Source organism: Rhamphochromis sp. 'chilingali' (genome assembly GCF_963969265.1).
Source record: "Rhamphochromis sp. 'chilingali' genome assembly, chromosome: 17".
Classification (NCBI taxonomy): domain Eukaryota; kingdom Metazoa; phylum Chordata; class Actinopteri; order Cichliformes; family Cichlidae; genus Rhamphochromis; species Rhamphochromis sp. 'chilingali'.
Window position 1 is genome coordinate 18,546,991 of NC_137944.1, and position 23,972 is coordinate 18,570,962.

A 23,972-nucleotide genomic window follows, 5' to 3' on the forward strand; every position below is an offset into this window, starting at 1 on the left:
TCCATCCATCCATCTTCATCCGCTTGGTCCGGGGCCGGGTCGCAGGGGCAGCAGCCTAAGCAAAGAGGCCCAGACCTCCCTCTCCCCAGCCACCTCCTCCAGCTTATCCGGGGGAATACCAAGGCGTTCCCAGGCCAGCTGAGAGATATAATCTCTCCAGCGTGTCCTGGGTCTGCCCCGGGGCCTCCTCCCGGTGGGACATGCCTGGAACACCTCACCCAGGAGGCGCCCAGGGGGCATCCTTGTCAGATGCCCGAACCACCTCAGCTGGCTCCTTTCGATGTGGAGCAGCAGCTGCTCTACTCTGAGCCCCTCCCGGATGGCCGAACTTCTTACCCTATCTCTAAGGGAGAGGCCAGCCACCCTTCGGAGGAAGCTCATTTCTGCCGCTTGTATCCGCGATCTCGTTCTTTCGGTCACTACCCACAGCTCGTGGCCATAGGTGAGGGTAGGGACGTAGATCGACCGGTAAATTGAGAGCTTCGCTTTTATACTCAGCTCCCTCTTCACCATGACGGACCGGTGCAGCGTCCGCATTACTGCAGCTGCAGCCCCAATCCGTCTGTCGATCTCCGGCTCCCTTCTCCCATCACTCGCGAACAAGACCCCGAGATACTTGAACTCCTCCACTTGGGGCAGGAACTCATCCCCGACCCGGAGTGGGCACTCCACCCTTTTCCGGCTGAGAACCATGGCCTCGGATTTGGAGGTGCTGATCCTCATTCCCGCTGCTTCACACTCGGCTGCGAACCGTTCCAGTGCGAGCTGGAGGCCCTCACCCGATGAAGCCAACAGAACCACATCATCTGCAAAAATCAGAGATGAGATTCTGAGGCCACCAAAGTGAAAGCCCTCCGCCACTTGGCTGCGCCTAGAAATCCTGTCCATAAAAATTATGAACAGAACCGGAGACAAAGGGCAGCCCTGGCGGAGCCCATCACCCACCAGGAACGAGTCCGACTTATTGCCGGCAATGCGAACCAAGCTCTTGCAACAGTTGTATAGGGATCGAATGGCCCGTAGCAATGGGCCAGACACCCCATATTCCCACAACACCTCCCACAGGACACCCCGAGGGACACGGTCGAATGCCTTCTCCAAGTCCACAAAACACATGTAGACTGGTTGGGCAAACTCCCATGCACCCTCAAGTATCCTGGAGAGGATAAAGAGCTGGTCCAGTGTTCCGCGACCAGGACGAAAACCGCATTGTTCCTCCTGTATCCGAGGTTCGACTAACGGACGAACTCTCCTTTCCAGCACCCTGGCATAGACTTTCCCAGGGAGGCTGAGGAGTGTGATCCCCCTGTAGTTGGAACACACCCTCCGGTCCCCTTTCTTAAAGATGGGGACCACCACCCCGGTCTGCCAGTCCACAGGTACTGCCCCTGATCTCCACGCAACATTGCAGAGGCGTGTCAACCAGGACAGCCCTACAACGTCCAGAGCCTTCAGGAACTCGGGGCGGACCTCATCAACACCAGGGGCTCTGCCACCAAGGAGTTGTTTAACTGCCTCAGTGACCTCGCCCCCGGAAATTGGCGGGTCATTCCCCTCATCCCCAGACTCTGCTTCCTCCTCGGAAGACGTGTCAGTGGGATTAAGGAGGTCCTCGAAGTATTCCTTCCACCGCCTGACAATTTTCTCAGTCGACGTCAGCAGCGCTCTGCCAGCACTATACACAGTGCAGGTAGAGCACCGCTTTCCCCTCCTGAGACGTCTGACGGTTTGCCAGAATCTCTTCGAGGCAGTCCGAAAGTCTTTTTCCATGGCCTCTCCGAACTCCTCCCACACCCGAGTTTTTGCTTCAGCCACTGCCCGAGCCGCATTCCGCTTGGCCTGTCGATACCTGTCGGCTGCCTCCGGAGTCCCACAGGCTAACCAAGCCCGATAGGACTCCTTCTTCAGCCTGGTGGCTCCCTTCACCTCTGGTGTCCACCATTTGGTTCGGGGATTACCACCACGGCAGGCACCAACCACCTTGCGGCCGCAGCTCAATGCAGCAGCTTCGGCAATGGAGACGCTGAACATGGTCCATTCGGACTCAATGTCCCCAGTCTCCCTCGGAATGCTGTTGAAGCTCTGCCGGAGGTGTGCATTGAAGATCTCGCGGACTGGGGCCTCTGCTAGACGTTCCCAGCACACCCTCACTACGCGTTTAGGTGCACCAGGTCTGTCCAGCGTCTTCCCCCGCCACCTGATCCAACTCACCACCAGGTGGTGATCAGTTGACAGCTCAGCCCCTCTCTTTACCCGAGTGTCCAGAACATATGGTCGCAGATCTGCTGATACGATTACAAAATCGATCATCAACCTACGGCCTAGAGCGTCCTGGTGCCACGTGCACTTATGGACACTCTTATGTTCGAACAGGGTGTTCGTTATGGCCAAACTGTGATTAGCACAGAAGTCCAATAACAGAGCACCGCTCGGGTTCAGATCAGGGAGGCCGTTCCTCCCAATCACGCCCCTCCAGGTCTCGCTGTCGTTACCCACGTGAGCATTGAAGTCTCCCAGCAGGACAACAGAGTCTCCAGGTGGAGCACCCTCCAGCACCCCCCCCCCAGGGACTCTAAGAAGGCTGGGTACTCTGAACTGCCACTCGGCGCATAAGCGCAGATGACAGTCAGGACCCGTTCCCCGACCCTAAGGCGCAGGGAACAAACCCTCTCGTCCACCGGGAAAAACCCCAACGTACCGGCAGCAAGCCGAGGGGATATTAGGATACCCACCCCAGCCCGCCGCCTCTCACCAGGGGCAACTCCAGACTGAGACAGAGTCCAGCCCCTCTCCAGGAGACTGGTTCCAGAGCCCAAGCCATGTGTAGAGGTGAGCCCGACTATATCTAGCCGGTACCTCTCAACCTCACGCACTAACTCAGGCTCCTTCCCCACCAGAGAGGTGACATTCCATGTCCCTATTGCCAGTCTTGGCAGCCGGGGGTCAGTCCTCCAGGGCCTCCGCTCCTGGCCGCCACTCGGCACACAATGCACCCGACCCCTATGGCGCCTCCTGCGGGTGGTGGGCCTGCGGGAGGATGGGCCCATGTCTCCTCTTCGGGCTGTGCCCGGCCGGGCCCCATGGACTAAGGCCCGGCCACCAGACGCTCGCCCTCGGGCACCCTCCCCGGGCCTGGCTCCAGGGCGGGGCCCCGGTAACCCTATCCCGGGCAGGGTAAACTGTTCCCTCGGTGTCCTTTTCATAAGGGTCTTATGAATCGCTCTTTGTCTGGTCCCTCACCCAGGGCCAATTTGCCATGGGAGACCCTACCAGGGGGCAAAAGCCCCCAGACAACATAGCCCCTGGGATCCCTGTGACACACAAACCCCTCCACCACGATAAGGTAGCGATTCAAGGATTCAACTTTTTAATTTTTCATATTTATTTCCTATCTTATTCATAGCCCTTTCCTTTTTTTTTCTTTAGGTCACGAGCAGTTGTCTAAGCATTTCACTACATATCGTACTGTGTATGACTGTGTACGTGACAAATAAAAATTTGAATTTGAATTTGAAACGATTTTCTCTTTGTGATGCTGACAATCAGTCACTAATGGATACTCCAGGCTCTGATCGTCTAGGTAACCCTCTGATGGAGTTATCACCGTGCAATGTGTCAAGCAGTGGCATCCTTCACGCTCACTGGCAGCTGCTTCAGAGAAAAGTTTAACTTCACACCGGCAGCTGTGATTTCACCCGTTAAAGTCGCCTAATGTCGTTGACTTTTTGTCTGTGGCCGCCACGCCACTGAAAATATTGCTTCCTGCGTGGACGCCCCTTTAGGCTTGCTGCTGTAATGAAATAACACAACTCTGAATTCTCTGGGCAGGAATTAACATATTTATTACACCGTAAAGAACAACAATACCAGAATTATACTGCAAAGTTTCACAGACTGACAGACCATAGTTTACAGCCCAAAAAAAGAAAAGAATTAAAATTAAGAAACAAAAAAAAGAAATAAAATCAACAAGAAACCACAGTTCTGACATAGTAGACTGGAAAGCTCTCTAGAGGACACTGACAGTAAGCGATGGAAAGACCGCTTAGCGTCAGCCTACCACTAACCTGTGGTTTTCATGTCTTAATTAAGTATTGCACAACAACTTCAAATTATTTGAGCTCTGTTTTTTTTCACAATAAATTTTCTCAAGAGAATGGAAAAACCCTCCCACCCCTGAAGTTCAACTCCTTCCCCCCCAAATTAATGCTACGGCCTTGCTGTTTGCTGTCGGCCCCTCCATTTCCCTATTGTTTCATGTTAAGTAGGAAATTTAAATAACGTTTCCCCCCATTGTGAAAAACAGGCATGCCTAAACTCATAGCCTCAATTTTTTTTTCTTTTCCAAGATTGACCTTTTGTATATCCCCCAGCTGACAAATCGACAAGCACTTCTGCATGTCTTAACAACAGAGAAAAAAACAATATAAAAAGAGGAGAAAAGGCGGTGGGGAAACAGGGAAGAAAAAAGAGCAAGAGAAACATTTCTTATCTGTGACCTTAGCTTGTGCCGTCGAGATGGGAATCGACAACACTTTTCTTTAAAATAGCACAATTTTCTCAAATCTGTTCAAACAATTCAAACTCTTGATGTACTCTAGAAATGCCACAGGCATAAAGGAACATAACAAAAGTTTTTTTTTCTGTTTTTTTTTTCTCATTTCTATTTAGGTTTCATTTATTTATGAGGTCTGCATTGTTACCAAGTAGTGATATGGTTTTGCAGCTGTATGAGCTTCGACTTTGGGTTTTATATTTTCCTGTTCTCTTGTGCCCATTTGGTTTCGACTAGACCAGTATCAGCGCCGTGACTGATGCTCTTATCGTGCTGTAAGAGGTAGAGTGAGACTTGTTTGCCACCGAGGAATTTGTAGCAAAACACACATAGAGGAGGGAAAAAAAATAAAATAAAATACAATAACGCTTCTCAAAGCATCATTGAATGATCGTGTTTCCTAACTTTTTTTTCTCTTTTTTTTCTTTTTAAACCCAGATTTTGCCCTGAAAATTATGAACACATACATTATTTGTTGTATACCTTTAAATACACTAGTGTTAAAACAGCTTGGCTGTTTCTTCACAGCTTCTGAGAATTCGCTAGTAGGGTGTCAGACACCTTTTTGGATTGTTTAACCCTTTAAAGTCAAGAATGCAAGTGTATGTTGTAGTTAGACAAGGAGGGAGAGATGAGGAAGTACAGAGGGAGCAAACTGCCCCGAAACCTTTGTGGGCCTCCACTTGTTCCTTGAGGTCAGAATTTGTAACGCGCTTCTGTGTAGCACCAAGGTGTTTGGGGTGAGTGTCGGGGTAAGTGCTCTCTTACTGCGATTGAGAGGTTTGTCTGATTTACGCTAAAGGTTTTCGACAAAATTGCGATGGATTAACCCAAATGATATAAATAAATAAATACAGTACAATGGCGTTGGTGTGAAAGCCCAGTCTCACATTTACCTCTGCGAATCAAAAACTTAACTGCTTAAAGCTGAAATGGGCACTGAATCTGACAGTTGTGTAATGAAAAAATGTGTAAAAAAAAAAAAAGGAAAGAAATCTCGAGAATCGCTTCAAAAATGGTTTCAGAAGTTGCGTTTGTGTCACATTAGCTATTATTGCTGCAGTTAAAGTGTATCTCCGCTCTGCACGCTCATCGGGGTCAATTCACACCTTCTTATTCCACAATGTGAGACGAGTGCTCGTGGTTTCCAGAATACGGTAAAGATAAATGAATCCTTTTTCTTTTTGTTCATGGAAATATGAACAAAAGCTGGAGAAACGAATGCCTGAATGTCTGAGTGGACAAACCTCTTTTCAAAAATCGTTTAAATCAGGATTTTGGTCCTTGGTGTCAGTCTTTGGCTGTTTTTGGTGTTTTTATGTTTAACTCTTGTGTTAATACTGCGTGTTACCTGGTGCTTTGCAGTGTTAAAGCTGTCAATCGGAGTCTACACCTCTGCATTTGGAAAGTTAGTTTGTTAGAATATTTTTTTTGTATTGTTTTTTAAAAATTATTATTATAATTTTTTTGGTTGTTTTTTCAGTTTTTTCTAAAAAATAACAAATATTTAACAAACGTTCAGTAATGTGCATGCACTGTTGTAACTATTTAAACAACAACAACGGAAAAAAAAGACGTAATGGCTGCTCTTCTTAGCACGCAGAGTAAAAAAAAACAAAACTGAAAAAAAGAGAAAAAGAAAAACGGAATGGGTTTGGTGGTTTACGTTTTTCCATCTCCTCCCATCCAGAGAAAGTGAGAATAGAAGATGCTAATACTACATACAAAATGACTTGATGAGTTATGGCTCTATACCGACAACACAAGTATGCTGAAAAGAAGCATGCCGAGATAACCTCTGTGACAGTGCAAATACATTTATGTATGTCCCTTTTACAAAACATTTAGGTTAGCATTCCGCGCAACATGCTAGTTCTCAGAAAAGATCTGGGTCGGACTCAAGTAGCAGCTCTGAGATATAGCTTGTGTCTTTTCTTGAGGACGTAGGGAAGGAAAACTTATAGAACTACAAGGAATCTACCACTTATACACAGAATAGAAAAGAAGCAGCTTGGGGAAGAAAAAAAAGAAAAGATAACACTTCTTTTTTTTTTTTTTATCTCTTTTTGCACCAGCTAGAGAGAAAGAGTTATGAAGGACTTAGAGTTGTGACTGGTTGAAGTACTATGCATTGTCACAATTGTCCAACACATATACAATAAATAACCATTGGTGACACCACAGGACAGAAGTCTTAAACACCATGACATCTACAGAAAACGAGTAAGAATGTGAAGAAAGATGAAAAATGTTGTCAGAGTCGAGATAGGAGGGGAGGTTGTCTGGGGCGAGTCTATGTTTCCCGAGCCTGCTGTCGAGGTCATTTGACAGTCTTGCCAGTGGGTTGATGACTTCACTTCCTGTTTGAGAGCGTCTGTGACCCACCGAGCGATCGAGTTGTATTTGGTCCGTCCTCCAAGTGCAAGGTTTTTGTATCTTATCCAAGAATTCTTCCTTTTACATCAGAGAAATGGATTTGTATTTCCCAGACCACTGACCTGGATATTATTACAAGTGAGAGGGAAATAACATCAGTTGAACAGCTGGCAATCTGCTGCACATCTGCCCGTTTCGTGGCGGTCTGTGGGCCGGAGATTCAGTCCATCCCCTCTCCCCTCTCCAGGCAGCGAACATGCTTATTCATCCTTTTGTGTGTCTTTCAGGATTTTTAAATCTAATATCTCTCTTATCCCAAAGTTTTCTCTGAGACAGTTACATTCCCCGTGATATGCTGTTTGATAAATGTCTGAGGTTGACTAGTCTCGTGTACAGGAAGGAAATAACCACTGACTCCAGGATGAAAAATAAAAACGTTTGAAAAGGGCAGGTCAGATATACTTGTCTTGAGTTCACGGCTATCTCTGATCAGTCTCTTCATATTTACAGGGGAAAATAAGATAAGCTACAATGACGACAACTTTAACAACAACAGGTACAAGGACAAACAGTCAACAAGAATAGCAAGTATAACAGTAAAAGAATGTCAACTTTTAAATTCATTCATTCAAAACAAAGAATATCTTTGTGTTTCTTTAAAGTCATGGCAAGTCAATATGACCTGATTATGGACTTCCTCCTTCTATGACTACGCTGCAAGATAGAAGTATTGCCGTCTCATTCTAGTATCTAAGCATCTTTTCAGGGCAATGTAGACAGCCATGGTAGTTGTCGGGTTGTGGGCTGGCTGTTACACCTGGGAAGCCTTTGCCTCCTACCTCTGTGTGAGTTTCTTAGCGTGGTGTGCCATCAAGGGCAGAGGAGGACGGGGTGCTAGGGGTGGATGAGCGAGGGGTGGCAGCAGGGGGGGTAGCAGCCGGACTCCCGGTCCCGCTGCTTGGGGTGCAAGCGGAGGAGCTGATGGGAGCGGGGGTCTCTGAACCCGGAACCCCTCCCTGCTGCTGGCTGGCCTGCTGCTGCTGCTGAGCCTGCAGGGTCTGACCGCACACATGGTGATGCTTCTCCCAGTCTTTATGCTGGCAGAAGGAGCCGCAGTAGCGTGCCGTGTTGCAGCCGCTGCATGTCTCACTGGCCTTGCGTCCGCAGTTCCAGCAGCTCTGACGGACAGAAAGAGACAAAGTCAAATAACTCCAAAAAGTAGCAGTCAGACAAAAACCAATTTGTAATGGTTTAATGCTCTTTTCACATGAAAATCTAATCACACATTGTAACCAAAAGTAAAGAAAATTCCACATTAAACTGGGAACTGGCAAATACAACGTGAAGATTAGCAGCAGAAAGTGGTACACCACACAGGATACCATGAAAGAAGCCTCTACTTCTATGCTTGGCGCTTAAGCCTGACCCAAACCACAGACAGATAAAAAAAAAATCTCTTGTTACACTTAGAGCCACTTATATATCTTGGAAACCGCAAGGAGAGCATGTCAGGGCGCCTGCATAGCCAGAGGAAAGAGGAGAACAAAGTTATAAACAACCTCTGAAAGTTCTCCTCTGGGGCGCTTCTCTGTTACAAACATCGCTCCTGCAATTAATGTCAGATGAACGGCAGAGTTCCCTCTCAGTTAAATGATTAAACTTTCAGGTCTCTAATGGAGATTACCAAATGCTTTTACTTATTTCCTCTCAGCTCAAATGGTAGCACCCTTCCAAGCACTGTAAAGTAGCTACTCGGGGGTAATAGGTGCTTGATTATCCTTGCCTTACTTCATTTTGCTCTTCCATATGCACTAACACATAAGGGGTGGATAATCAGGTTTTACAAAAATGTGCACTATGTAATATTTTTTCTAAAATAGTAATAAAAAACCCACAGCATCTGTATAATCCACCACAGCTTGCATCAAAAGCCAGACACAAAAAGACGATAATGACACTGATGATGAAAGACTGAGAATGTGTACATTCGCTTCTACCTCGCTGGAATCCTCCTGCTGGTTGATTATGGAGAGCGCCTCTTCGGCTGCCTGGCGCTTGGCTTCGGCCACTGTTCGCTCCATCTTGGCCCGCTCGCTGCTGATCATTTCGTGAGCCTTGCGCTCGGCCTCTGACACGGCTTTCTGCAGCTCTGACATGGCCTGCCGCTTCACCTCATTCACAGCCTCTTCTGGAAAGAGTGTGGAGACAGAGGAAGTCAAGCCTCCCGTACCTGCAATGTAGCGCGTGCATTTTTCACTGGACTGTATTTTCAGTACGAGTACACCATCGTTTTTTAAACAGGAATAACATACTCGCTGCTGCTGATTCCAAATTGCTATATGCCATTCTAAACAACCCTTTAGCATATTCACAGTCTCATTGTGCTTGTTTGTGTCTCTGTCAGGTTTTCGTTCTGCTCTCCAGTCGTTCATCCCATCTACTTCAGGAGAGAGCAGTGCTGAGTCTGAAGTTGCGTGGATGAGCAGTTTTCATATTCTGGTTAGAAGCTTTTTTTTTTTCCTGTTATGCTTTCAGTCAGATGCTCAGCTTCTGAGGCAGCAAGACAGGCAACTGCAAGAGACCCATAAGGGCTGACTCCACAGCAATATCTCAAAATGTGGCAACAGCAGAGACTGCAACTCACTCCCACTTTAACAACCAATGGGAGTCTGCAAAACATCTCAGTAGAAAAGCTCTCTTGCGCTCTCTCCTAGCTAAAGCGCGTTCAATGAGCTGCAGGCTGAGCTCGTCTTGATGTGTGTTTAAGTCCGCAGCGCGTGCTAAACTCAACTGCACACAAATGTTTTCGCTACTCAGCTCTCCTGCTGTCTGTATTTATTTATGGGAGAATCAAACAAAGCAACAAATTACAACAAAAAAAATATATTTCTCCAACTACAGATGAATTCAATTACTCCATCAGTCCAAACATGCATGTTTTAAATGCACACTATGTCTAAACTTGCATCACTGTTTTAACACATCTAGAAGATGCAAACTAGAAAACAAAATCTGCAATGGATTATTTCACACGGCAAAGAAAACTACTTTAACTATTCATGTTTATTTTATATTTCAAGGCCAACTTTCAGCTTAGAATATTTAATATTAGTATTTTATCATTTATTTAATATCTGACAAGGTTTAAGAGCACATCAAGTCTAAATGTTGTAGGCTGACAGGATAACGGGGACACTCGTCAGCTGATTTAATTAAACTATTACGATTTCGTTCAAACACTGATTAATTTCTTTTTAAGAACCTTTTAAATGTCTAAATAGGCATATTTACATCAGTGTGTGACATATTAATGTAAAGTTCAATGTTCCTGGAAGATCTTGATCTTATATATTATAATTTGGAAAAGAATATCCCGAGGATATTCTCACGAGAACACGAGCTGATTAATCGCAGGTAATCACTCACAAAACGTGCTTTTCAGCCGGAGCAATATGTTATTTTATCCTTGTTTTGAGGAATGAATAACCTTCCGCGTGGGTGTTAAGCGGTGGAATTCCTACAGAACGTCAAAGCAAAAGGAGGGCTTTTTTGTTTGCTCCCATCAAGCCTGTAACTTGACTAATTGTGTATGCAAATCAGGCAATTTATATTTAAATTATGCATTTCCATTGTGATCCCAGAGGCCCATGTGGTGAGGGGAAGTGGGAAACCGGTAGGACACCGTGCAAGGTGCTTGAATATTTATCACCAACTGTAAACATTTTGCCCATTTCAAACAGACGTATTCGCCGCTGCACTCCATTGTGTTAAAAATCCTATTTTGCAATCCTCCCCGGGTCACATTTAAATCAGTCTCTCCTAAGCCAGAATATGAATGAAATGGATAACGGAAAATACTGAGGATAAGGCAAATAGAGTGAAAAGTAAGAGGCACCTTTTATCTGACAGACAAAAGATAAAATACAGCTTTATGCCTGACAAATATGCTTCACTTTCTTAGTACATATTACACCGGCGTTAAAAATGTAAAATCTGTTTTCGATATCAGACCGACTGCATGCTTTTATAAAGACAGAAACATTTTCTCTCCACTGTGATTGAGGCGAGTTTTTAAACCAGGGTGCTTTTGTCTTTAACCTACTATGCTGCTTGAAGTCATGGAAATTGCCCCGGTGCCTTGTGATATATGCCTTGTGCATGGAATTGTGATTACACACCAAATGCCTTGGAAGATCGATCAAAGCTGGTGAGGGGAAAGAGAGTACTGGAGAGGAGGCAGAGTCCCGATGGTGATACTCAATTCAATTTAAATGCATATTACTTGTTCTGAGTATCTCACACATCATGCTTGGTCAAGCAAGGGGACAATTTCTTTTCTCCAGGGGGTTTAAAAGGCAGATATACTGTATCACTGGTGGAGAATACAAAATCTCAAAGAGTGAACCCTCAGGTTTTCAGAGTGATAACAGTGACACAATGCTGTTTGTATAAGCTATAAAAAATGAATGCAAGTGCTGATTTTACTCGGGTTATTAAAACATTAAGGAGTTTCTAAACTGTTAAGTAGGATAGCTGCAGTGTCTCTCATTAAGGGGATAAAAAAAGTGCCAAAAGCAAATTGAAACCAAATCTTGCCACTTTTGACAGGAGACCACTGGGCCAGCTGTAAAAGCTCCTTATGTCCCTTATTTGACTGCAATAAAATCCTTGTAAGGCCTGACATCATATTCTGAGTGTGCAGTGCGTAGTGATGAAACTTCCTACAGAATCAGATATAGATAACCTGACTTTAATGCAAATCTAGCAAGGTTTTGTGTTGCAGACAATAGACTACACTGGGATGAAAAGGGGAGAGAGCAGGTTTAAAGGAGCCTTTCTCGTTCATCTACCTAAACATGGCCTCGAGTTCCATAAAGCATAAAGCCTTCAGACAGATTAGGGGAAAAATAGAGGAACTGTGTTTACGTGCACTGATCAGAGGCATGGGAGTGCTGCTCACCAGCTTTTTTCCAGATCTCTTCAGGGACGTAGCCAGAGACAGGCCGGTGCAGGAGCTCCCGGTGAATTTCTGGAAAGACACAAACATACAGACGTGGTAACCAGAGATCCATCAATGGCATAGTACACAAAACTGTGTGTGTGTGTGTTAACATTTTGGCTTTTTTTCTATGTTCCAAAGGACTTTTTGAGACCAGTGCAATGAAACTGACTTATTATCAGCCAGTGTACACATATTTAATGTAAAAATAGGGGGCCTAGATTTGAACTCTGGGGGACTCCACACGCAATATTATTAATTCATAAAATACAACAAAGATCTTACAGCTAATAATAATTAATTTTGGACTCATTTTAGATTTGAGCTTCTTTAATAGTGGTTTAAAAACTTCCGAGCCTTAAGCCTCGGATATATTCCATTGCAGACAGGGACAGCTGGAGACCCAACAGTCATTTCTGTTTTACTTCTTTGAAGTCTCCTGGCTGGGCACATGCCTAGTTGGCACATTGTCATATAAATTCTCCACAGATAAGTCTGTGTGGTCACAAAAACAGGCAGGCACATGGAGGTCTGCACAAACCCTCTCAGAAGGTTGCAGAGTATAATCCTTCCTTTAAGAGACCTAACAGACTGCAAGGTAATGCACATCAGCTGACACCTTTAGAGTCTGTATTTAATATAGATACCTTTAAAGAACAATTAAAGTTGCACAGATTACACCAAAAAACTGAAAATCAGTAGTCTTAAAAGATGAACAACAAGCTTAAAACCGGCAGACATGCATATTAATTATAATTTAACAATAATACTTCGGGCATGTAAGTGAATCCATACCTGAAGTTGTGTTTTCTTGTGCTGCAGGGCTCTGCTGCCTTGACTGCCCGCTAACAGCGCCTTTCTTCTGCTCCTCGGCATCGCTGTATCGTCGGATCCAGTAGTTGAGCTCCTCACGGTCAGCCTCCTGGCACCGCCGCAGTACCGTCAGTGAGCGCCTTGTTTTTTCCACCATGTCCATGATGCAGTTGAGCAGCTGGAGGTGACAGGGAGCAGACACAGCGCTGAGTTTACACATAGACAGGATGAATGGGCTGGTTTGAATTCAAAGAAGGTGTCTTTGTCAAGGGTAGGGTTCGTCACATGCATGTAATTTCAAACATCGTTTTGACTGAGCTCATAAAGAAACTTAAAAGCATCCAAACTTTAATAAAGACTCGCCACAAGATCTGCTAGATAACAATTTCATACGAACTGATACTCAGAGAACTTACAAAGACAAAACTGTAGAGTATAGTAATAAAATTGTTATTACTTTTCTTACATGGTCAAGGTGCTTCCACTCCTCAGCCCATTCTCTGTCTGTCAGCCTGTGGTCAATCACTTCCTCCTGCCTGGTACCTGCATGCATACCTGCAAGAATGAAAGATAGAACAGATAAGCAAACAGCAACTCAGCATGACACAATCAATTACTCCATCAAGCCTTTGCTCCCCTTTTCATTTGAATTCAGTTTGGCACTCTTTCTCTATTCATTTCTTTTCCCTGCTCCCACACTCCCCCTTTTCTCTGCTATCTCCATATCGCTCTCCCACCCCGAGGGCAGGACTCAGATGACTGAGCTTCTCCTCCAGTAAACATCCATCACAAGGTGAGACATGCTAAATGTGTCTCCTATTTTTAAAATAGAGCCCAAGTCATTATCACAGCTTCATCAAGGCCAGCTTTATGCAAAAAGAAAAAAGGATCTAATATGATGATCTCACATCTAAATGTGCGTCTGCGGAGTGTTAATGTATCTCACTTTTTATGACGTCTGTGGCTTCTGAGTCTCACTGATTATAATGATAATCTGATTGATTATTGTAATAGTTATTCATCTCAGTGGACTATAAAGATATGAGAAACCGGTGAAATGTATGTAAAGTGATCTTGTGCTCTGAGATATACAGTCGTGTACACAAATGTAATCCTCAGTATCCTCACCAATGGGCCTTGCTCTCTCCCGGATCTCTCGGTGATTAGACGCCGGGTGTCTGTAGGTGTCGCGGTAGTGATGGGCAATGGCCATGTCGTCTAGCCTGTAGTGCTGTGGAGGGAGTGGGCCTGGGTGAGGCAGACCATTGGGTTGGTAGGAGAGTCCATTGGATGGGCTGAAACGCTGGGCAGGACTTATAGTGCAGGGCCGTTTGCTGGGGTGAACGTCCGGATGCAGAGTGCTGTCTCGTTCAAAGCCGTTCTCTTTGGTTCTGAGTGGAGATGCAGACAAATGAGTAATGTGGCTGTCGTTGTTGCTTAGACTCTTTCAAACAGTGACGTGGGATAATTTCCTTATTTAATAAGGTCGTAATTTTTTTCTTAGTTTCTTTTTTTTTTTAAGTACCGGCAGCATTTTTCACTTGTTTTAATATTTTAGACAGAATACAGGGCCAAAGCTGGCATAAATCTTTGCTGTTATTACCAAGCTCGAACAATTTCTAGTGACAGCTCTGCAGATAACAAAAGGCTTCCTGAGGTGCATTGGATTGGGAAAAAAGGAAATAAAAGAGAGGAGAGCGGACGACACAGGAACAAATCAGTGTGATATTTACATCACACCTATTTTGTAAAAATAAGTGATACAAAATGTGTTTGTTACAGTTATTTCATACAAGAGCCAGACCTGAAGCATATCAGTACAACAACTGGTCCGCCCCCTTGTGCTGTTGGAAATATTTGAGTCCAACCTACCAGACAAAGCACTTGCAATGAAAGGCTACTTTTCCTGGATTCCTTTTGGAATTTTTTTATTGAAAACATGTCTATTCACAGACACACACAAATAAGCCTGAATGTGTGTGCTCGCATGCTTGCATACATACTCACACAAGTAGTTTTCAGGGGATCAGGTGGATTTTTGTTAGCCTGCTTCCAAAGATTAATGTGGCCAGGTGTGTTATTGTGTGAGCACGCTCTCACACGTGTGCTCTGTATGCCTTTTTGTGTGTGTTCTCACTTTTGTCACTTCACAGTTACAACTTGCCAACCTCCCCCGCTATCTGCAGTCCACCAGTTTCCTCTCTCTCTCTCTGTCTGCCTCTCTCCTCTCCGTTCCCATCTCCCTCTCTCTCTCTCTCTCTCTCCGATGAACAGATTGAACTTCTTAATGAGCTGTTTTTATGGGCTCCTAATGCTCATCCACAGCTCTCCATATGCTCTTTCCCTTGCATCCGTCCATCTCTCCGTCTCCCTCGACTCATCCATCCACCCCCACCCCCCCACTCTTTTCTGCCCAGCCTTGCTACTGCAACAATATTTATATCTACAGGCACTAAAGTATACGCCTGTGAACACATTTACAGTCACCTGTGCAATACCCCGGTGTGCACACCCTGTTAAACGATACACACGTGGTAATTTGCGCGCTTATTTTTGAATACAGTTAAAATTTTCTTTACAGTGATGCGATTAAAAGGCACCAATTTATATTTTTAATATGTTTATTTAACTTTAAATTTGAAACAATGCAGGAATATTATTTACTGACTAGATTTCTTTTGGAAGGAAGAAATAGCCTGTTGTGTATGATTATGCTGTATGCCACAGATGGAATTAATATTCTGGAAATGCACTAAAATGTAATGTGCACAGAGGCATTGCTATTAGAGTACGATCATCAGTAATACTGTACTCTCAGACGATATTTAAATACTGGCTTTTTGAGCATACACAGTATCTAAGGCTATACTCTAATTGTCCTGGTCTGTTTTCTGCAGGCGATGGTATTAATCAGAATGCATTGATAGTGCATTGTTGTCTGTAATTAAGAATTCTCATTCAAATTCCAATATTCTGACACAGGCTCCAATAAGTGCAGAGCAGGGTAAGCAGAAACCAGAGGTGCTTAGCCAGCCATATTGGTGCTGGAGCCTCATCTGTATGTGTTATCAGCCCATCTCCCTAGGCACACACACGCTCACGCAGAGACACACACACACACACACACATACACCACACGCACGTACACACAAAGCACGCTCACACGTTCACACTGGATCCAGAATCGTGCACAAACACAGACACACGCATTCACACAAAGACTGCGTTTTCACACTGAATACAGATGCCTACTCCCCCCCCACCTTCCGCATATTCCCTCTCACATTTATACGCGCACCTTTTCTACTAAGCTCACTCCCCTATGCACCAGACGCCCTGCAAATGTGCAGGTATTACAGAAAAAGTCTGCATAGCCGAGTGTTTGGGGAAAAGAGAGGTGAGAATTATTAATATCACATTCAGCATTTTTGTCCCTCAGCAAATATAAAATGTACATTTCCGTCTCCCCTGCCTGTATTAAAAATTCTGACCCCCGGGGATTTTATTTCACAAAACAATACATACATTGTAGTCTGCAGCTCCCACATCAGATATATGTTCACAAACTCCAGTGCAAAAAAAACCCAGTTCTGTATGGGTCTGTGCATGTCTAATAGACTTTGCTGCAGGCTTGTTAGCCTCTGTTATTCTGATTAGAGAAGAGTGTAAAGCCAAACTCTAGATTTATAGTCTGATCTTATGGTTTGTTCATATCGCAGCTCTATCACCTCAAATTTGTTTTACTGGGGCAGCAAATGAGCTACAGTCTTGAACATGCACTTACACACACCATTGGTCTGGATAGATTTTTTCTGTGCCAGACAGAGAGGAAGATAGCTTTTTCCCCCCTTTTTTTACGGCGCTGTGTGTTTCTGGATGGAACGTCTCAGTGCTTGTCCATTAGAGCAAGGAACATTGAGTCATTACCAAAGTCCGTGACAGCAAACGGATGTAATGATTTGGCTGGGGTGGGGGGAGTTGAAGTGATGTGGAGACTCGTACAAACACAGGCACACACTTTGTACTTACACACCCGAGCAAGCGTGGAAATAACTTTATAAGTTTGGAATCAAAAACACACAAATCGGAGGGCTTCATACACATTCAGTGACACATCTATTCATGCTTTTCATTACGGCACAGCTGTCTTCCGTCTTTTTTCCCTGGGTATGTGTGCCTGGGTGTAGCCAGGTCTACTTTTCCCATCTCATGTTCTCCTCAGTTCTGGCCCATTAAGAGCAGAAGCCAGGAGCTGAGCTGTCCAACGGAGCACATCATGAGACCCGGTGGCGCACTGGCAGACGCTTCCCGTACATACATTTGCACATGACACTATTGCCTTGCGTTAGCTCAGCTTGTGTCTGTGGAGTAATGCAGGGGCGCATGGGGATGCAGGCATCCTCAAAGGGATTTATGCATGAGCTCAAACAATAGAGGGTAAAAAAAAGTTTCATCCCAGGAGCTGGTAAATGTATAAGCTCTACCCACAAATTCCAGCTATCCTCTAAGAATTCCAACCCAAATCAAGATTTATTAAACACTTAAAATGATGAAATAGTAATATTTGAGAGTGATGTTCTGGTTTTATGAGTCACCCACCTGTCTGGTGTCCTCCTTTTGCCGTTCTCATTCACATCCAGCAAGAGCTCTGAGGAGTCTACTGGGGAGGTGGTGCTGGTGTCCAGGAGTAGCTGCTCATGCTGGGCCAGGTACTGAGCCGGGTTCTGCTTGGCCAGCCTGGCACAGTGCAGCAGCTCCCTCTGAAGGAGCGGCAGGTTGGCCTGCGGGAGGAAACAACACTTGATTATTACGGGAAATTCACAAGAATGCTGATGACTGTTTCCTGAGAGCTCAAAGGAGGTACAAGAATGTGAGGAATGCGTGCCTTTCAGCCTCACAACATTTATAAAGACATTTTCAGGTAAGTCTCCTTTGGTGAACAATCATTCAGACTGTGAGCTGGTTACTGTTTACTAAAACTTCTTATCTCTGAAACACAATATTGAAACTTTGGAGGTGCAAAAAGTGATAAAAATGTACTAAAAGTAATAAAAGTGGCACTTATGACTTACAGAAACACTATGCTCTGCTCTGAGTGCTTTACGTTGTAACAAAGGTAAATGTAATCATATTAATGCTCAGGAAATGTAGACAACACACAGTCCTACCACCCGACATGTTACCATCCCACACAAAGAACTGAATCACACATAAAAGCCAATGTCTTATAAGATTTTTATTCCAAATACCACTTTATTGTAAGAAGAGATCCATGTCTCCCATACCATCTCACCCCTCTTTGCTCATTATTCCTGAACCACCGCAGCTTTCTGAGACCCAGAGTGCATTAGCGGCCGTAAAGTCTCTCTGTGGCATAAAATTTTAAAAAACACAGCAGCTATTTTCAAACTCTTTGGCATACTGTAACAAGGGGGTCTACTTTCTTGTGTGGAGTTACGGGGCCATGCAGGTATGCGAACATCGACTTCAAAGACATCTGATGGCGTGCATTATGAGGCAAGAAGATGAAAGTGTTGCGTCAAGCAGGCTTAGAATGAGAGTGAGGGCTATTTTGGCGAGGCACATCACAAGAGCCTTTGGAGAGGCCATCTTTGCAAGTTTTAGGTCCGTTAATCTTTGCTTTGTCCTCACTATCATAATCTCTCTCGCAAGTCTCCTGCTTCTTTTGTGGTTCCTTTCCTTTTTGTTTTTTTTTGTTGTAATCTTCCTCACAGTCTTCACTCCTTTGTTCTTCTGTTTCCTGCAGCTGCACACAGAAGTAACACTAACTGAACTGGGCCATGTTTTGTTTAGTAGTATTAATGTTGTAATCACATGAAAATCTCTCTCTAGTAATTGGCTGCAGTAAGAGAAATGCCAGCCGCTGGCCTTCGCTTTACCTGCCCGAGTTAATGGTCCGTTAATAGTTTATGATCATAATTACCCTCTGGAAAAAGGAAAAAAAAGAGAGAGAGAGCATAAAATAAATTGCTTTGACCCTGGTGAACTCATCTTATATTAATTAGAGGTCATCCTAATTGCCAGAGGAGATGTGGGATACATTAACAAAAAGACTGAGTCAAGAAATGCAGACCACTGAAGAGACTGGATCATTTTTCATATGATAAAGTGCGGCGATTTGCTTCCGCATACTTATGTTAACCAACATCTGCACTTGTACCAAAAAAAAGGGGGGGAAAAGGCACATTTCAAGTAATGTTCAGCAGCCACAGCTAAATTCTACTTGGGGTGATTTATTGTTCAAATACTGCTTTTGTCATTTTGTCAAACGGTGCCAAAAAACAATTCAGAATATGCCACATTTAGGATGTGCTGCACTTCATCAACTTTCTGTTCTCTCTGTATAATTTGCAGTTGGAAGAGAAAGGTGACTTCGTTTTTTGCATGTCTATTTTGCCCTATTTCAATTATTTTCTATCGCAACAGACTCTCTCCTTCTCCTTCACTCTCATACACACACACACACACACACACACACACACACACACACACACACACACACACACACACACACACACACACACACACACACACACACACAGAGCTGTATGTGTTTATTCCCCCGTCTCGCAGCACTACTCACACTTGAATCTGACGCAAGAAAAAGAGCGAACTTTAAAAAATGGCACAACTTTAAGTGGAAGGCTGAGACGCATTCATATCTTTTAAGAATCGTGTGGCCCGCATCTCGCCAGCACATCACGTCACAGCCATTGTGTGGTTTATGATTGCCTCCTTCCAGTAAAGAATCCCAACCAATTTGCGGTTTAGCATTAAGAGAAAAGGAAAAAAGAGTTGAGTGAATTCGAGAGGGGGTGGGTAGTTGGTGGGATTGACTCGGTATAACATTAGCGTAATGAAAAACCTTGAGCCCTGACATGCATTGTTGCAGCTGTGCTTCGACGCACCTATAAAAGCTCCCCCACACCTCCAGTTGCTCTCTGCTACCATATGGTAGCTGGCATTAAAGGCCCCGCAGTGGGAAGACACTAAAATTAGACTGGGGAGAAAGAGAGGGGCTGAGAAGGAGCGATGGAGGAAAAAAAAAAGAGAGTTGCATCTTTGATTCCGCAGCCATCCCAGTGATACAATAACCATCTGGCGAGGAGAGGAAAAGGGAAGGAGGGACTGGAGGATGGATGGATGGAGAACAGTAGATAAACAGAGAAACGAAAGGGATAAGGACAGAAGGAGGCAGAGGGAGAAAAAAAATCTTTCACAAGAAGCGAAAGAAAATGAAGAAAACTTAAGGGCAAGGGAGTGATGTAGGAAAGAGAGGGGGTGGATACAAAGCTCCTGTTTGTATCGTTAACAAAGAGTAATGGCAGTTCTAGTGGGACCAATTTCTGCTGTCCATAACCACGCTGACCCTTGGTGGATAACATAAACTTGTGAATGTCAGTTGACACATGCACACATCTGCAAATGCAGATGTGAGTGCACCATGTAAAGTGAGAGGCTATTGTGTTGGGAAAAGATGCCGCCTGTGTTTTCAAAAGTAACATTTACCCATCTGTCACTCAGAATCTCTATTAATTCAAGTTTTTTTTTCTTTTTTTAGATATATCTAACCTTTATAAGGCAGAATCTGTAGAGAAATTACCAGATTTTTGGTACCGCAACCTATGGTCTGATGATGATTTAGTTTTTTATTTGCTTTTTAAAAAAAAACTGAATAGAAAAAGCTGATTTGCATTCATAAACAATGCCCAGACGGGAAGTTTTGATCCGGATATCCGCTGGCTACATTGGAAGCACTGAAATATTCACCATTGTCCCCAGAGATTAGTCATGAGACAATAGCGGATGGGTTCCCAGATTGCTCAGTTACAAATAGCAGAGAGTCCATAAGAAAGACTGATGCAAATCAAGAAGAAGACTGGAGAAGAAAACAGGAAAAAAATGGAGCTTTTTACCTTTACAGAGGTGTGCAAAAGAACAAAAAATGAGTGATGCGTTAAATATTACACCCGTCGCTGCTCTCCATCTTTCAGTAGCTCACTGATATTGATCTCCACTTCACCTGGACCCATTACATGGTCTAACCTTCTGCTGCTCAGTATAAACCTCAGTCTCATTTGTCATCCGTGACTATCATAACAAATCACGCTACTGCCCCCAGTCTCAGCCCCTAGTTTAGCCTTCAGAATATGCACCAAAAAGCACTACATGCACCTATCTCACACAAACCACACATTAAATAAACATTATTCCCTTTGTGGATACAAATAGAAATTAAAGCTGCAAGCAGCGTTATGAGGGCCCTCGCACCCTGGCGTGTCGAGCCACGCCCAACACCTAAAACCAGCACGTCCGATGTGATGTCACATTGATGGATTTCATGCTTTTAATCACCAGCTAACATTTCATCTTATTCAACCAGGATTATAGTCATGCCACTAGGTGGCGCTCTAACCATCATGTACAAATGGCATAACAAACATTTCCGAGCTCGAGTCTCATCACGCCTATGAGATTTGGGAGAGATTGGACATTGTGTCTTTGAGTGACAGCAGATTACTGCTTTTTGGCGAGTGATTGAGACTCTACGTGCCGCCATGACCACCCCGTTTCCCTGAATGTAAAAAGCTTCGCAATTTAACATCACAAAGGTCTTTAGATTCCACACACAGGAGATCGCATCAATCTGATGAAATCCCTTGGAGGAGTTCGTCAAAGAATGGTGCCTGAAAAGAGGGGAAAATGTTGCCAAAATTGCACATTAATTTTAAAATGGCTGACTTCCTGTTGGATTTGGGATATTGCTCCAAGAGACTTTTTTGTACATCTTGATATCTCCTATAAGCTTACCAGGTTTCAGAATCATACATAAAACACAGAGCAGGGGCTGATATTTTGAAATATTGTAGGGGGCGCTGTGGAGCCATTTCGCGCTATTCAATGAAAATGATCACATGCCAACAAAGCCTTCATCCATTTGGAGGTGTGTGCCAAATTTCAAGCCTCTATAAACTTGCCAAGACCCTCAAAAGCCACTTCATCTTTCATGTGGAACAGCGTTGCCACCAGGGTGCGCCGTTCAGTTTAAACTCACAATTTTTGCACTGAAGCATCACGAGGGACTGATGGTGATATTCACCGCTTTTGAGGTGGCCACGATCAACCTGTGAAAATCAGTACAACAAAGTTAAAGCCATGACATTTCCTGTTGCCACTAGGTGGCGCTGTCCGTATTTCCGACAATGGGCACATCAATCTGTTCAGGGCGGGTCTGACATCATGCCTGTAAAGTCTGGTACTGATCAGACTGGATTTCATTGAGTTATACTAATTTGTTTCTTCATGGCGTGACATCAAAGTTCGCCATGCTGCTGGGGTCACACCCTTTCACGAAAACTCACAGTTTTCACTGTAACCCAAGACCAACTCCTTAAGGCTTTCCTGGAGAAATTTGAGGCTGTAGATGTCACCCATCACTATACTGTACCCCAAAGTGTAAAACATGACATTTCCTGTTCCCACTAGGTGGCGCTGGCCCTTATGTCAAATATGGCACTTGAAATATGTTCAGGGGTGGAGCCTTATCATATGTGTGCTCTTTGGTCAAGGTCAGAAAATGTATGACAAAATGAGAGGCAATAAGATTTTCATGGCGAGTCATCGAAATTCGCCATGGCGCCACGGCCTCATGGTATTGTGAAAACTCAAAAGCTCCGCAATTTAACATGGCACAAGGGTGTAGTTGACACTGTCCAAATTTGAAGGTTATGAAATCAAACCCCAAGGAGGAGTTCGCAAAAGTTCGAGGCATGGAAATGGCAAAATTAGAGCCAAAATGTCACCTTCTCTTCCAAATGGCGGACTTCCTGTTGGGTTTGCGTCAATGGGCCCACAGACTTTTTTGTTCGTCTTGGCATGATACACATGTGTGCCAAATTTCATACATGTAGCTCAAACCATGTGGTCGTAGGGCTGCATTTAACAAGGCATAGGTGGCGCTGTAGAGCCATTTCCCAGTGCTCATATGTAAAACCATTAAAATACAAAATTTTTCACCAGACCTGGCATGTGTGCAAAATTTCATGAGTTTTTGAGCATGTTTAGGCCCTCAAAAAGGCCCTTGTTTGGGGTGAATAATAATAATAATTAAAGCTGCAAGCAGCGTTATGAGGGCCCTCGCACCCCCGGCACGTCGAGCCACTGCCAACACCTCAAACCGGCACGTCCGATGTGATGTCACATTGATGGATTTCATGCTTTTAATCACCAGCTAACATTTCATCTTATTCAACCAGGATTATAGTCATGCCACTAGGTGGCGCTCTAACCATTATTGACAAATAGCATAACAAACATTTCCAAGCTCGAGTCTCATCACACCTGCGACCTTTGGGAGAGATTGGACATTGTGTTTTTTAGTGACAGCAGATTACTGCTTTTTGCGAGTGATTGAAACTCTACGTGCCGCCATGACCACCCCGTTTCCCTGAACGGAAAAAGCTTCGCAATTTAACATCACAAAGGTCTTTAGATTCTACACACTGAAGAATGCTTCAATATGATGAAATCCCTTGGAGGAGTTCGTCAAAGTATGAGGCCTGAAAAGGGGGGAAAATGTCATCAAAATTACACATTAATTTTAAAATGGCTGACTTCCTGTTGGATTTGGGATATTGCTCCAAGAGACTTTTTTGTACATCTTGATATCTTACACAAGCTTACCAAGTGTCAGACTCATAGATGAAACACAGAGCAGGGGCTGATGTTTTGAAATATTGTAGGGGGCGCTGTGGAGCCATTTTGCGCTATTCAAGGAAAATGGTTACATAACAACAATGCCTTCATCCATTTGGAGGTGTGTGCCAAATTTCAAGCCTCTATAAACTTTCCAAGCCCCTCAAAAGCCACTTCATCTTTCATGATGAACCGCGTTGCCACCAGGGTGCGCCGTTCAGTTTAAAGTCACAATTTTTGCACTGAAGCATCACGAGGGACTGATGGTGATATTCACCGCTTTTGAGGTGGCCACGATCAACCTGTGAAAATCAGTACAACAAAGTTAAAGCCATGACATTTCCTGTTGCCACTAGGTGGCGCTGTCCGTATTTCCGACAATGGGCACATCAATCTGTTCAGGGCGGGTCTGACATCATGCCTGTAAAGTCTGGTACTGAACAGACTGGATTTTATTGAGTTATACTAATTTGTTTCTTCATGGCGTGACATCAAAGTTCGCCATGCTGCTGG

At 44.3% G+C, this 23,972-nt stretch overlaps 1 protein-coding gene across 5 annotated transcripts in view; it reads right to left on the minus strand.

Moving 5' to 3' along the window:
- Nucleotides 1-3,827: 3,827 nt before the first annotated feature.
- Nucleotides 3,828-23,972, minus strand: part of runx1t1 (RUNX1 partner transcriptional co-repressor 1) — a 111,743-nt gene continuing 91,598 nt past the window's right edge. For 2 of the 5 annotated variants that reach the window (XM_080862505.1, XM_080862509.1), the window contains 7 exons: nt 17,343-17,524; nt 13,872-14,134; nt 13,201-13,298; nt 12,726-12,921; nt 11,892-11,960; nt 8,929-9,161; nt 3,828-8,109 (listed from right to left, as the gene is read on the minus strand). In XM_080862505.1, the coding sequence (XP_080718631.1) occupies nt 7,786-8,109; nt 8,929-9,161; nt 11,892-11,960; nt 12,726-12,921; nt 13,201-13,298; nt 13,872-14,134; nt 17,343-17,524 (1,365 nt within the window). In that variant the 3' untranslated portion in view covers nt 3,828-7,785. The remainder of the gene's footprint in view (nt 8,110-8,928; nt 9,162-11,891; nt 11,961-12,725; nt 12,922-13,200; nt 13,299-13,871; nt 14,135-17,342; nt 17,525-23,972) is intronic. The other 3 variants (XM_080862508.1, XM_080862506.1, XM_080862507.1) reach the window with 3 other exon arrangements.